Source organism: Bos javanicus, chromosome 18, assembly GCF_032452875.1.
Source record: "Bos javanicus breed banteng chromosome 18, ARS-OSU_banteng_1.0, whole genome shotgun sequence".
In the NCBI taxonomy this organism is placed as follows: Eukaryota; Metazoa; Chordata; class Mammalia; order Artiodactyla; family Bovidae; genus Bos; species Bos javanicus.
Genome location: NC_083885.1, coordinates 45,909,473 through 45,922,389, shown reverse-complemented (window position 1 = coordinate 45,922,389; position 12,917 = coordinate 45,909,473). Strand labels below are relative to the sequence as shown.

At 55.9% G+C, this 12,917-nt stretch overlaps 1 protein-coding gene across 1 annotated transcript; it reads right to left on the bottom strand.

The window, feature by feature from the left end:
- Positions 1-267: 267 nt before the first annotated feature.
- Positions 268-10,341, bottom strand: SCN1B (sodium voltage-gated channel beta subunit 1). Its single transcript, XM_061387959.1, has 6 exons — positions 9,958-10,341; positions 7,943-8,109; positions 7,009-7,249; positions 1,658-1,799; positions 1,011-1,082; positions 268-917 (listed from the first exon to the last, which is right to left on the bottom strand). The coding sequence occupies exons 1-5, from the start codon at positions 9,995-9,997 to the stop codon at positions 1,016-1,018; spliced, it is 657 nt and encodes a 218-aa protein (XP_061243943.1). The 5' UTR covers positions 9,998-10,341; the 3' UTR covers positions 268-917; positions 1,011-1,015.
- Between the last annotated feature and the right edge of the window lie 2,576 nt (positions 10,342-12,917).

The following is a 12,917-nucleotide window of genomic DNA, read 5'->3' as shown; positions in this document are numbered from 1 at the left end:
CTTGAAACTCCAGGTCCCCGCTGAGCTAATGACTCCCTGAACCCCAACACTAATCAAGTATCAAGTAGCTGCACCCGCTGAGACTTCAAGCAGGTGTCGAGCCTGAGATGCAGCTCTCGTCTGTCCTCCCCTATCCTTCCCCCACCAAACGTGTGCACAGAGGCCCTGTCACCAGGCCAGGAGGGCGGGTCCCCGGAAACACCAGGAGGCTCTCTCGGATTTGGAGGGGGTGTAGAAGGTGACTGGGCTCACGAGAGAGACTGTGAATCAAGTCCAAGAATCTTTATTTCATGAACAAAACTACTTGTGTAAAGAGAGACGAGGCTGAATGGGCCCCTTTCTAAGTGGCCACAATCCAAGGCTGGTGAGAGAGGGTGGGTTGGGCTGGGGTGAGAGTGCGTCGCAGGGAGAGGAGACCCCAGGTCCAGCCAGAGGAAGCAGGAGGGGAAATGGCACCAGGGGTCGGAGGGGAGTGGGGGGGCGGGGTCCAGGAACCCCCTGCCCCGAACCGTTCCAGCCATCACAAGCCCCACTGGGCGGGGAGGGGGCAGGGAGGCACTGGGCCCGTTAGTGCGTGTCCGAAGCGGCCAGTGTGTGCAAATCAGCAAGAAGGAGGGGTGCGGAGCCGCTGCCCCCACCTCACCGCCCCCCCCAAACAGGCAGCAGAAGCAGGGGTAGGGGGCAGCGGCAGTATTGCTTTAGCCATCATGCATGGCGCAGGTGGGTGATGGGGCAGGAGGAAGAAGGCTGGATTAGGGGTGTGAGCCGAGCCCCCTGCCCCCTCCCACCCTGGAGGCTCCGTTGGCAGGACTCTGAGGCTTGTGGAGGCCCAGGAATGGCCAACCCCCATCGGGGGCAGACCTTGCCTGGATGTTCCCCCGTTAGGGCTGGCTCTTCCTTGAGGCGGAGCCCAGGGCCTGAAAGGGGAGAGACAGGGCACGATGAACCTCACAGCTAGCTGGCACCTCCCAGGCTCTCCAGCCCCCTGCCCGCCTGCCTGCCCACCTTACCGGGGCTATTCGGCCACCTGGACACCCGTACAGTTCTCTTTGCTTTCTGAGGTGATGGCCAAGTATTCCGAGCTGTGGGGGCAAAAGCCAGGTGTTCAGTGACCCCATTGTCAGTCTGGCCCATCCCCCCATGGAGATTGATGAGGGTTGAGGTCTCTGTTCCCCAGGGGCACAGGGGTCAGAGAGAAGAGGAAGTGGCAGGCTGGATCCTAGGGATCCAAGAGGAGCCCAGGCTGGAGGTCTGGAGTCCTGAATGTGGGGGAAGAGGGGTTCTGGGGGCCTAGACTCCTAGGTCGCCAAGGGGTTGGGGTCTGAGTCTGAGGAAGCAGCGAGCGGGAGGCTCAGACTCCTGAGTCCTGGCAGATAAAAAGGGCTAGGGCCTGGAGTCAGGTATCGCTGGAGCAGAGGATGCCAGGCCTGAGCTCTGGATCCTAACAGAAGTGGGTGCTAAAAGAGTCTGAGCACCAAGGGGCAGGGACCCAATCGCAGCCTCACCCCATCTTGGGCACCAAACGGTCCCCTCTGGGGAGGACTGGCAGATGGTGCCTGGGTCACTTCCCCACCCGCCTCCCCACTCAGCCCATGATCCCCTCTGGGAAGCACTAGGCATCCTGGGCCGTTTCTCCCCTCCTCAGGACCCCACTCACGCATTCTCTTGTGCGGCAGCCTCCGTGGCAGCGGCGATCTTCTTGTAGCAGTAAACCATCTCTGCCACGAGCCAGATGGTCAACACCACGATGAGCACGTACATCATGATCTCGGACACAATGGACGCCATGTCTCTGTTGGCTGCAGGGGCCAGGCAGGGTCAGGTGGCAGCCTGAGTGTGTCCTGAGTTTGCTGTGCAAGCCTGGGCAAGTGGCTTGACCTCCCTGGGCCATGTCTGCAAATGAAGCCACGCTCTCCCCCTAGAGGCATCACTGTTACTGTGGTTCTTAATAATCAGCCTTGGAAGAGCTTTCGGATCGCCCTGAACCTGTCTCCCTGTGTAACTCGAGGGTGCCTCCATGTCATACAGGTGATTGTAAGTGCCCCAGAGCTGAAGCTCTGCAATGAGAAGGCTCAGGTTCAAATCCTGGCTCTTCCACTTGCCAGCTGTGTGATCTTGGGCAAGTGACTCAGCCTCTCTGGGTCTCAATTTCCCCACCTGTAAAAAGTTGATAATCACAGTGTCTCCTTCATGAGAGTATTGTGAGAATTAAATAAGCTTTTAACACGCTTATAATTGTGCTTGACAGATAGAGAGCACTTTATACATATTTACTATTATCAATATCATCACTGTTATTATTGGGGCGAAACAGCATAGTAGTTAATAGCAGGGCTCTGGAGCCAGACTGTTAGGGTCCAAATCTTATCTCTGCCTCTGCTGTGTGACCACAGGCAAAAGACTCCACCTCTCTGAGCCTCTATTCCCCTGCCGTAAAATAAGGATGATAATACTCATGCCTTCTCACAGGGTTGCTGGGAAGAGGAAATGAGTTAACATCCGTAACATGCGTGGATGTGCCCACAGTCAGCTCTGCCTAAGCGCTGGCTATTCGCTGACATTTTCCGGAAACCCTCTCTCCTTTCCACAGCCCTGGCTCTTGCCAATGTCAGCTTCCTTTCATGGAGCCTAAATTTAAACTGTAAAAGGAGCATGTTCAGCCGGGGGACCAGAACGCAAGCCCATGGTGGTGTCCTCGGCCGGATTTCGCAGGTGTCCACCCCGCATCCCCAGCCCCTCTTCCCGGATGGCCGGGATGTCATTTTCCCTGCTGTTCCCACGTGGTCTTCCTCCCCTAGGTGTGTGCTCAGTTGCTTAGTCATGTCCGACTCTTTGCAACCCTATGAACTGTAGCTCGCCAGGCTCCTCCGTCCACAGGATTTTCCAGGCAAGAACACTGGAGCGGGTTGCCATTTCCTCCTCCCCTGGGAGTGGGCGCTTTCTGCTGCTCCACCCGAGGCAGATGGTACCAAGGCTTTCTGGGCCACAGGAAGTGGGGTGCAGGGTCCGATGCTTCTCCCCTGCTTCCCAGCAGGAGGAGCTGGGGACAGGACTCCACACCTCACCCATTTGTTTGTTCGCTTGTTCCTTCACTCCAGAGATACCCTGAATGTGTCTCCTGCGGTGAAAGCATGCTCTCACCCAGGCTCTGTCCTGAGTTCTTTACTTGAACATCTCCCTGACTCTAAAACAACCCCAAGGATACAGAGCGTCCAGGCTTCCCATGTCAGCTGACCTCCAGAAGCACAGAGTTGAATACATGTTGGATAAAGCTCAGTGGTAAAGAATCTGCCTCCCGGTGCAGGAGACGCAAGGGATGCGGTTCTATCCCTGGGTTGGGAAGATTCCCTGGAGTAGGAAATGGCAACCCGCTGTAGTATTCTTATCTGGGAAATTTCATGGACAGAAGAGCCTGGTGGTTGGGCTACAGTCCATGGGGTCACAAAGAGTCAGGCATGACTGAACACACACACAAGCAAGCATGGATAAAACTCAGTCATCAGAATTCTCGCCCCTGCTCCTGGAACTCACCAACCAAATGGGTTAAGTAAACTGGTATCCTGCTCTCCCAATCAGATTAGGACAGTGGCAGGTACGGCTCTCTAGGCCATCTGCAGGACAAGTTTACTGAGGACTTCCCTGGCTCAGATGGTAAAGAATCTGCCTGCAATGCAGGAGACTTGGGCTCAATCCCTGGGACGGAAGATCCCCTGTGAATGGTTACCCACTCCAATATTCTTGTCTGGAGAATTTCACAAACAAAGGAGCCTGGCGGGCTACAGTCCACGGTGTCGCAGTCAGACACGACTGAGCAACTTTCACTTCACTTCGAGAGGAGAAAGTGCCAGGCAAGGATGCACAGCCAGGATTGCACTCAAAGCCAGGAATCAACTCCAAGTGGAACTGACTGCAGGGTCCGAGCTCTTATCTACTCTTAAAAGCTCCTGCAGCCCAAGAGAGACTTGGAAATGGCCGTGGTATGTCCAGGGCAGTCTCCATCAACCCACAGACATCTCAGGAGGCGGGGCTGTCATCCCCTCCACCACACTTCACAGATGAGAAACTGAGAGAGAGCGGTCACACCCAGGAGCAGAGGCAGTTTCTCTGAGGGGCGTTTGATTTCTTCAAAATCCCTGAATCTTCCGAGAGCTTCACCTGCCTGCCTCCAGGGGCAGATCTGAAGCCCCAGCCTGCACGTCTACGGGCCGCATGTCTCGCCAGCTTCAGTCGCCACTGCACGTCCCCACCTGCTCCCCTCTTACTGGGTGTGTCCAGACAGAATAAGCCTTCCTGTCCCCAGATGCCAGCCCCACCCCTGGTGAGAGACACCCAGATGCTTCCTACCATCTTCTGCACCCCTCCCAGCTCAGTGAAGGCCTCATCTCCAGCACCCACTGCTCCCCCCTTTGGAAACGACTCAGTTCATTACTGAGGGGTCATGACCAGGAGGCAATACCGACTGATAGGTAATGTTGAAATGGCAGTAAGACAGTGGCTTATGATAAAGACAGCAGTGGCTACTGATGCTAACAATACAATAATACCATGGGGAATGAAATGCCATAGAGTGACACATAATGTTAAAAATACTACAAAATGAGCAAGGATGCCGAATACATACCAAATAAAAATTTTTTAAATACTATGACATCACTGATAATATTTTAGAACATATAGCATGGTGGCTAAAAAAATGATAATATGGTGGATAATATTAAAAATACTCTGGGATGATGGATTATAATTTAAAAAAATATTGTTGTTATGTTTGGTGTTTGGTAATGTGAAAACACTATAGCATACAGTATAACATAACATACTATATCATAGTGGGTAAGGTTAAAAAAGCAGGATTATAACATGGTGGATTAAAAACCACTGGGGTATGGTGGATGGTGCAAAAAATACAGGCTCTGGGAAGATAACAGAAATAGTCCTATATTACATAAATATAAGTCCATGCGTGCTAAGTCACTTCAGTCGTGTCCAACTCTTTGTGACCCTATGGGCTGTAGTCCACCAGGCTCTCTGTCCATGGGATATCCCAGACAAGAATACTGGAGAGCGTTGTTGTTCTCTTCTCCAGGGGATCTTCCCAACCCAGGGATGGAACCTGAGTCTCTTATGTCTCCTGCATTGGCAAGCGGGTTCTTTACTATTAGCTCCACCTGGCAAGCCCAATTAAATATAAGTCCTGCATCACATAAATATAAGCCTCCCACATATACTGGGAAGCAGTATAACGTGGTAGATAATGTTAAAAAAAAACAAAAAATAGAGGCTCTTCTGGGACCTGGGCGTGCCTGAGCCCAGGCTCCACCATGCTAGGGAAGACAGCATCATGAGCAAGGGCTGAGCCACAAGATGGAAAGAACCTGGGTGCCCAAAGGGCATCCAGGAAACTTCCTACCCCCTAACCCTTCACCTGAGCACAGATTTGGGAGACGGGACTGACCCAGACTTTGTTAAGCCACAGTATTCGGGGGTGTCTTTTTTACAACTCCTCCACCGTCACCCAACTCACCAGGGCAGGGCTCCATCATCGACGTCTGTGGGTGGCCACCCACCCAGCATCGTGACCTACACCAAAGAGTCGCTCAGACATGTCTCCTGAATTGAATTCTGCTAGATCACTTTGCTAATACCTGTAAAAATGCTAATTACCAACAGGAACCCACAGGCTCTGGCTGACGGCAGAGTATAGTGAATCATGCCAAGAATAAAAACAACAATCACACAGGTTTGGCTGGGTTCAAATCCAGGTCGCAACTCTGTGACCTTCGCCTTGTAATCTTACCTCCCTGAGCCTCGGTTTCCCCATCTGCTAAATGGGGATAAGAAGAGCCTCTACGGCAGAAGGTGGGTTGTTTTTTCGTTGTTAAGTCATGTCCGACTCTTTGCGACCCTGTAGACTGTGGCCTGCCAGGCTCCTCTGTCCGTGGGATTTCCCAGGCAAGAATACTGGAGTGGGTTGCCATTTCCTTTTACAGGGGATCTTCCTGACCCAGGGATCGAACCTGCATCTCCTGCATTGCAGGTAGATTCTTTACTGTCTGAGCCACCAGATGGTGGGTGGGAGGATTCAGTGAGGGACTTCATACAGGACAACGAGGCCAGCCCCAGTCTTGGGGAAGGAGGGCACCAGTGCACATGGCCCATGATGGTGGCATGTACTGATGGCCCCTCGGGACTCACCTGCCATGCTCTTTGGAAGCCCAAGGTCTGGGATATCTCCCTGACTCTCTAAGCCAATGGCCCCTGGGGCCCTGGAAAATTCCAATTTACACCCAATCAGAAGATGGTTCAGGGAAGGAGTCCAAAGCAGTTGAAGCCGAAATGATGAAAAATGATTCAAAACACACCTTAGATCTTTGCTGCTCAGCATGGCCCCAGACCTGCAGCCTTGGCCTCATCTGAGACAGAATCCTGGGCCCAACATGGATCTGTTGAGTCAAGATCCAAACAACAGGACGACCGCATATGGTAGAATTTGAAGAGCCCCGCCACAGGTGACACCACTGATTTCCTGCCCCAGGTGACACAGGGGGGCAGGACTAAGGCTGTTGACAATCAGAAGCACCACGACCATGGCCCCCGTGTGCCGAGGCCCTGCTGTGACAGACGCACCAGCCTCGGACACCCAGCATCTCACTCCATCCTCACCACCTCCCCCACGACATCAGAATGGCTCCAACGACACACCGAGAGAGAGACACCATTATCACCTGTTTCCTACAGGACAACACTCAGGCTCAGAGACAGGGAGGCACCCGCTGGGGTTCACAGCGCAGGAGGCAGAGCTCAGCTCTGCACTCAGCACTTCCCTGGGACAGGCCCGCCATGACCTCTCCATGGCTGAAGGGAAGTGGGGGCTGGAGCTGGACTCCAGGCGGGAGGTGTTGTCTCCACCCCCTGCTGCCCAGGCGCTGAGCCAGCCCGTCCATCCCCCCTCCCCCCCTCGCTTCCGCCATCTGTCCCTCCATCTGGCTGCCCGGGGGCCCGACTCACCTTTGTCCACCACCTCAAGGTGGATCTTTTTGACAACGCTGGTGTTGTGCTCGTAGTTGTCGAAGAAGAGCAGGCGGTACACGTGGCATTCATAGTCGCCCGAGTGGTTGTAGGTGACGTTGGTGATGAAGATGGACAGGTCCTGCAGGTCTTTGGTGCCCCGGCTGCCATTCCACACCACGCGGCCCTCAAAGCGTTCATCCTCTTCCAGTTGCAGCACCTCGTTCTCATAGCGCAGGATCTGGGGGCAGTGGGCGCGGGGTCACTGCCGGCTACCCCCGCCCCACCGAGACCTCTATTCTGCCCCTCGCCCTGATGCACAGACACAGAAGGACCCAGACTGTGCCCGAGCCCTGACACACACACGCCGCTGCACGTGTTCCGTGGCCATCCTCCGGAGCCCCCATTCAGCCTTTCTGGTCTTCATTCTCTACCATCTTGCCCGGCCCCCAGACACACTCCCCAGGCAGGGCGAGAGACAGCCCAATTCTGGCTGCTGTAGACTTCAATTCTCTGGAAGGCCCTCAAAAAGTTTATGGAACCCCCTCCTATGCAATTCAAAACACAGAGAGTGAAAAGGAGGTCAAAAAGTTCTGTTTCCTTCCACGATAACAATCTGAGGCATTTTTTGCTGGTATAAAATAATTCCGATGACGTATATTTTGTGACAACCGTGTGCCAGGTGCAGGAACTCAATTCTCACACCAGCCTCAGAGCTGGAGACTACCCACTCCCCTTTCTTTACAGAGGAGGCAGTGAAGGTTCAACGGCTTGCCCAAGGTCACCAGCCGGTCCTGGTGGAGCTGGCATGTGGATCCAGGTCATCAGAAATGGCACCTGGGTGCAAACAAACTCGCAACCCCAACTGGAACCCTGCTCCCCGTCACTAGCTCCCACACAGGTGCCCACCCTCCTGTGCCAGGAGCCCACCCACCTTGACAAACTCCTCTGTGCCCTTCTGGCGGAAAGTCCACTCAGTGAAGGTCTCAGCGTTGGTCTCACTGCGGCGCTTGCAGGAGATGCACAGGATTTTGAAGGTCATCCCATACACGGCCTCGGTCTCCGAGTCCACCTCCACGCAGCCCCCCCAGGCTGAGGACACTGCAGGGACAGTGGGCTCAGGTCGAGCCGGGGCACCCATCACCCTTGGCAATGCCAGGCTCACTGGTTGACAGCTCTCAGGCCCCTTGGAAGCCATCTGGTTCCCCTCGATTACGATCAGGAATAGCCAGAACCAGGCTTGGAGCTTGGCCCTGCCACCAGCTACATGCCCTTGGTGAGTCCCTCGTCCTCTCTGATTGCCCCTGTGAATAGTGAGGGAACCGATTGTCTTTCTTCTGGAGGTGGCTGGGCAGGTTCTTTAAGGCAGGTAAGGCTGCAGGGGACTTGATACCTTGTGTGTGCACTCAGTCGTGTCCGACTCTTTGCAACCCCACAGACTGTAGCCCACCAGGCTCCTCTGTCCATGGGATTCTCAAGGCAAAAATACTGGAGTGGGTAGCCATGCCCTTCTCCAGGGGCTATTCCTGACCTAGGGATCGAACTCGGGTCTCCTGTATTGCAGGCGGATTCTTTACTGTCTGAGCCACTAGGGAAGCCACGGTACACTGGATGCCCCCAGTCAACAGGGCTGTTACTGTGGTCAGTAACTTAGAGTCTGTGCTACCCAAGTACCCCTTTCTCAGGAGGCCACTTGTCCAAGGTATTGCAGTGTCTAGGTGGTGGGACCAGAATTCTAGTGGCGTTAGAAATTCAAGGTGGCAGCGTCAGTTCTACCAGCATTGATTGCTCTCTAAGACCAACCAGCCCCAGATAAATGGGTTGGGAGAAGCCAAGGCCTCAGAGAGGGAGGTGGGCACTGGATCCAGGGCAGAAAAACACCTCAGCCCTGCTCCCCAGTCGGGTAAGTTCCCAACATCCACCCCTTCCTATCTTCTCCTGCCTCAGTCCCCTCTGCTCCCAGGCTCCTCACTTCCTGAAGCCAATCCCACCCCCATCATCTTCTCAAAACTCTCTGAGCTCTTTCCCGCCACAGGGCCTTCACATCCCCAGCAGATTCCAGTCCCTTTGAGTCCCTCATCCTCATTCTTACCTGCCTCCTCCTTCCTGCTCACTAACTCGTGCTGTCTTTCCAGCTCCGAGGCTTTTCCTTTGCCCCCCCATCCTTTCCTCTATTAATCGGGGTTTTCTGCCCTCCTCCTCTGCTGTCTCTTTCTATCCCCCTGAGCGCCTCAGTCTTTGCCGCCCCCTCTTTATTTCTCTCAGGAATCTCTCCGAAGGCCCCACTTTGTATCTTTACTCCGGCTCAGACACCCTCTCCTGCTCTCCATCTCGCCCTGCACCTTTCCCTGTCCTTTTAAAACTCCATCTCTACCTGTGTCTACCTGTGTCTCTATCTCTTCCTGCCTCGCTCAAGTTTTTCTCTCTCCACCGCTCAGATCCCTAACTCTGGCATACTCTACACCCCTCTCTCTATCTCCCCCCTCACTTTCCAGCTCCCCAGTCTCCCAGCGGAGCACTCAGGAGTACTTCTATGTCTCTCGCCGCTGCTTCCTTTCCGTGTCTCTCTCTCTCTCTCTCTCTTTCGGTCTCTCCGTCCCAATATCCGGGCGCCGCCTCCCCCCCTCCCACCTCCCGCGACTGTAGGTGTCACATTGCAGCCTGCGGGGCTCTCCGGGAGCAGCTGACTCCGCGTTTCCTCGCCCCCGGCTGGGCGCCCGCAGCCGCCGAGCCGTGCCAGCCCGGCCCTCGCCCGCTCGCGCCCACCCGCACCTCTGCGCCCTCCCGAGCCCCGTTCCCCGCGCGCACAACTTCTGAAGCGGACTTAGCCGGGCTGGGGGATGAGGTGGGGACGGCCCTCGCCCGCGGCCCAAAGTCCCGAGAGCGAATCCCGCGGCCCGGCCAGTGTGCCGGCTGTGCCCCCGCCGCGCGCGCCCCCCGCGCACTCACCCAGTGCGGCGCCGACCACAAAGGCCAGCAGCGTCCCCATGGTTGCGCTGAGCACGCTGCGCCCCGCTCCCGGGCCGCCGGTATTAATAGCGGGGCGAGAGGCGGCGGGACCCGGCGGCGGTTAGAATGTCCCCGGGAGCGCGCGGGCGCAGCAGCTGCGGCTCTGGGACCGACGAGGGGGGAGGGGGGGCGCGGCCCCCCCGCTCCGGTTACCGCCGGGGGCCCAGCCCCGGGGCCCGGCGTCCGGGCATCCCCGCCGCGCGGGCGGCGGCCGCTGCTCGGGCTGCTGCGTTGGCGCGCGCAGCCGGACACATCCGCCAGGTGCGCGGACCCCGGCCCCGCTCCGGCTCGGGCGCGCTAGGGCGCGGGCCGCGATCTCCTGCGCACTGCAGCGGCGGCGGCGGCGGCGGCGGCCACGGCAGGGAGGAGGGAGAGGGAGGGGGCGGGATGAATCACCGCCGGGGGAGGGCGCGGCTGCCCAGCCTTTGCCGCAGCGGCCCGGGAGGCGCCCGCCGCACCGGCCTCTCCCGGTGGTGGCGCAGGGACCGCGGCTTCGGGCGTGGGGCGCGTGGTCTGGGCGTCGGACCCCTCCAGACTCCGGGGACCCCCAGATGCGGAGTCTGGGAAAGGTGACCCCCCTAGAGTCACAAGAGGGCTTGGAGGGCGGTTTGAGGGCAGGGCTCCGGACTTTAAATTATGGAGGTCATCCCCCTGGAATCTCCAGGGGAACCTGGCAGGAATCTCTTGGTGACCTCCCCCTCGGACCCCGGGCACTCGGGCCTGGAGGTCACTGTGTTGGAACCCAAGTGGGCTTGGGGGGTGTCAGGCTAGGGCTACCCATAATACTCCAGATCCCTCCCAAGCAGGAGGGACACCCTGGATCCAAACCATAGAGGCTGCTCTGCTCTGGTTACTAGAGGTGCCACGTTTCTAGAAGAGGACCCTTCGTGACCCCGCTACCCTCTGTCTCTGACGTCATCTTCTACTCCGCCCCTTGCGACCCCCCGCCCCCACCCCGCCTTGCTGCTGTCGAGGCCCGTGCTGTTTCCAGCACACCAAGCTCCTTCCCACCTCAGAACCTTGGTCCTTCCTCACCTCTGCTTGGAACACTCTTCCCCTAGGTGACCCCAGAGCTGACTTCCTCTCCTCCTGCAGCTCTTGGCTCTAACATCAACTTCATCAGGCCCTCTGTCCACTCAGGACAAACTGCCTCCACCGTCCCTTACTTGACCTCCTTTACCAGTTTTTTTTTTCCTCACAGCAGTTGTCACTACCTGACATTATACTCTTCTTTATATGGTTCCTCCATTCACCTCTTGTCCTTCCAACCCTGGAAAACAAGCTCCCTCAAGGTGAGAACACTGTCGCGTGCACCACTGCGTCTCCAGCACCTTCACCTGTGCCTGGCACCTCAGTGTTGTTGTAGTTGCTCAGTCGTGTCCGACTCTTTGTGACTCCATGGCCTGTAGCCCGCCAGGCTCCTCTGTCTTATGGGATTTCCCAGGCAAGACTACTGGAATGGTTTGCCATTCCCTTCTCCAGGGGATCTTCCCAACCCAGGGGTCGAACCCGGGTCTCTTGCACTGCAGGAAGATCCTTTACCATCTGAGCCACTCAGGGAAGCCCTTTGTCACCTTGCAGGTGCTCAATAAATATTTGTCAGGTGAATAAATAAGTACCAGTGCTAGAGCCCTGCTGTATGCAGGGTCCACTTCTACCTCCACAAGCATGTATATACCAAGTTCTGTTATTAACCTGCATTTTACAAACTGGGAGACTGAGGCTGGGAGAGGGCCATTCCCTTGCCTAGGGTCACGCAGCCAGCCTCAGGTGGGTCTGGAATTCTGCCCGAATGGCAGGTAACTTGTCTGCTAAATGAAAAGGATGAGGATAGGGGCTCTTTCGGGACCACAGTGGGGGATTTTTGGCTGAGGGCTGCTCTTCAGGTCCTGACCTTCAGTTCTAGATAGGGTGAATTTCCAGAATCTCCCCAGCCCAACTTTGCCAGGCAAGAGAAATCAAGGGTGGGGCTGGCCCGGGGCAGAGGGAGAGGAAGCCAGGGACACCAGACACCTTTGCGGTCTGGGCCTTTGTGCCAGCACTTCCTGGGCTGTGAAATTCCCCTGCAAAAAATAACTCTCTTGCTGTTCCGGTCCCTCCTGTCAGGGGTGGCAGGCAGAGGCACAGTAAGGACAGGCCTTAGGCACCACACAGGGGCACCTGCAAACTGATGTTCGCTGAGCACCTACTATGGGCTTGTGTCATTCTAAGCACTTTACTATTAACTCATTTAATTCTTCCTACAAGATGGGTGTTAACATTATTCCCATTTTACAGGGGGGATAAACTGAGGCACAGGATGGCTAATTTGCCTCAATCGCTAGCTAGAGGATAGGAGCGGCTGGCTCTGTAGTTTACCACTTGTGGTCATCCTGCCCCATCCAGCCCCTCCTTCAGTCCTCTGCCCCACACCGTCAATTAAGATTCTTACAGCCTGTGACCTGTCAGGAAGATCCCCTGGAAAAGGAAATGGCAAGCTACTCCAGTATTCTTGCCTGGGAAATCCAATGGGTAGAGGAGCCTGGTGGGCTACAGTCCCTGGGGTTGCAGAGTCAGACACAACTGAGCGACTAATACTTCAGACCTTGGCACAGACTCTGGTACGTACTTGGTCCTCACTATATGACTTACTTTTTTTCTCCCCTGATTTTTTTTCTGCCATAATAGTAACCTTTATTGAATATTTACTCTGTGCAGGCCCTGTTTCAAGTAGCCACCTTTATTAATTCCTTGAATCCTTACAGAGTGGTTCTCACAGTGAGGTCCCTGGACATTCAGCAGAGCATCACCTGGGAATCTGCTGGCAGTGCACGACCTCAGCAGACTCATGGCAGGTGGGCTGAGTCTCAAACTGAGGGTGGAGTCCAGCTTTCTGCTTTTTAAGAGTCCTCCAGGAGATT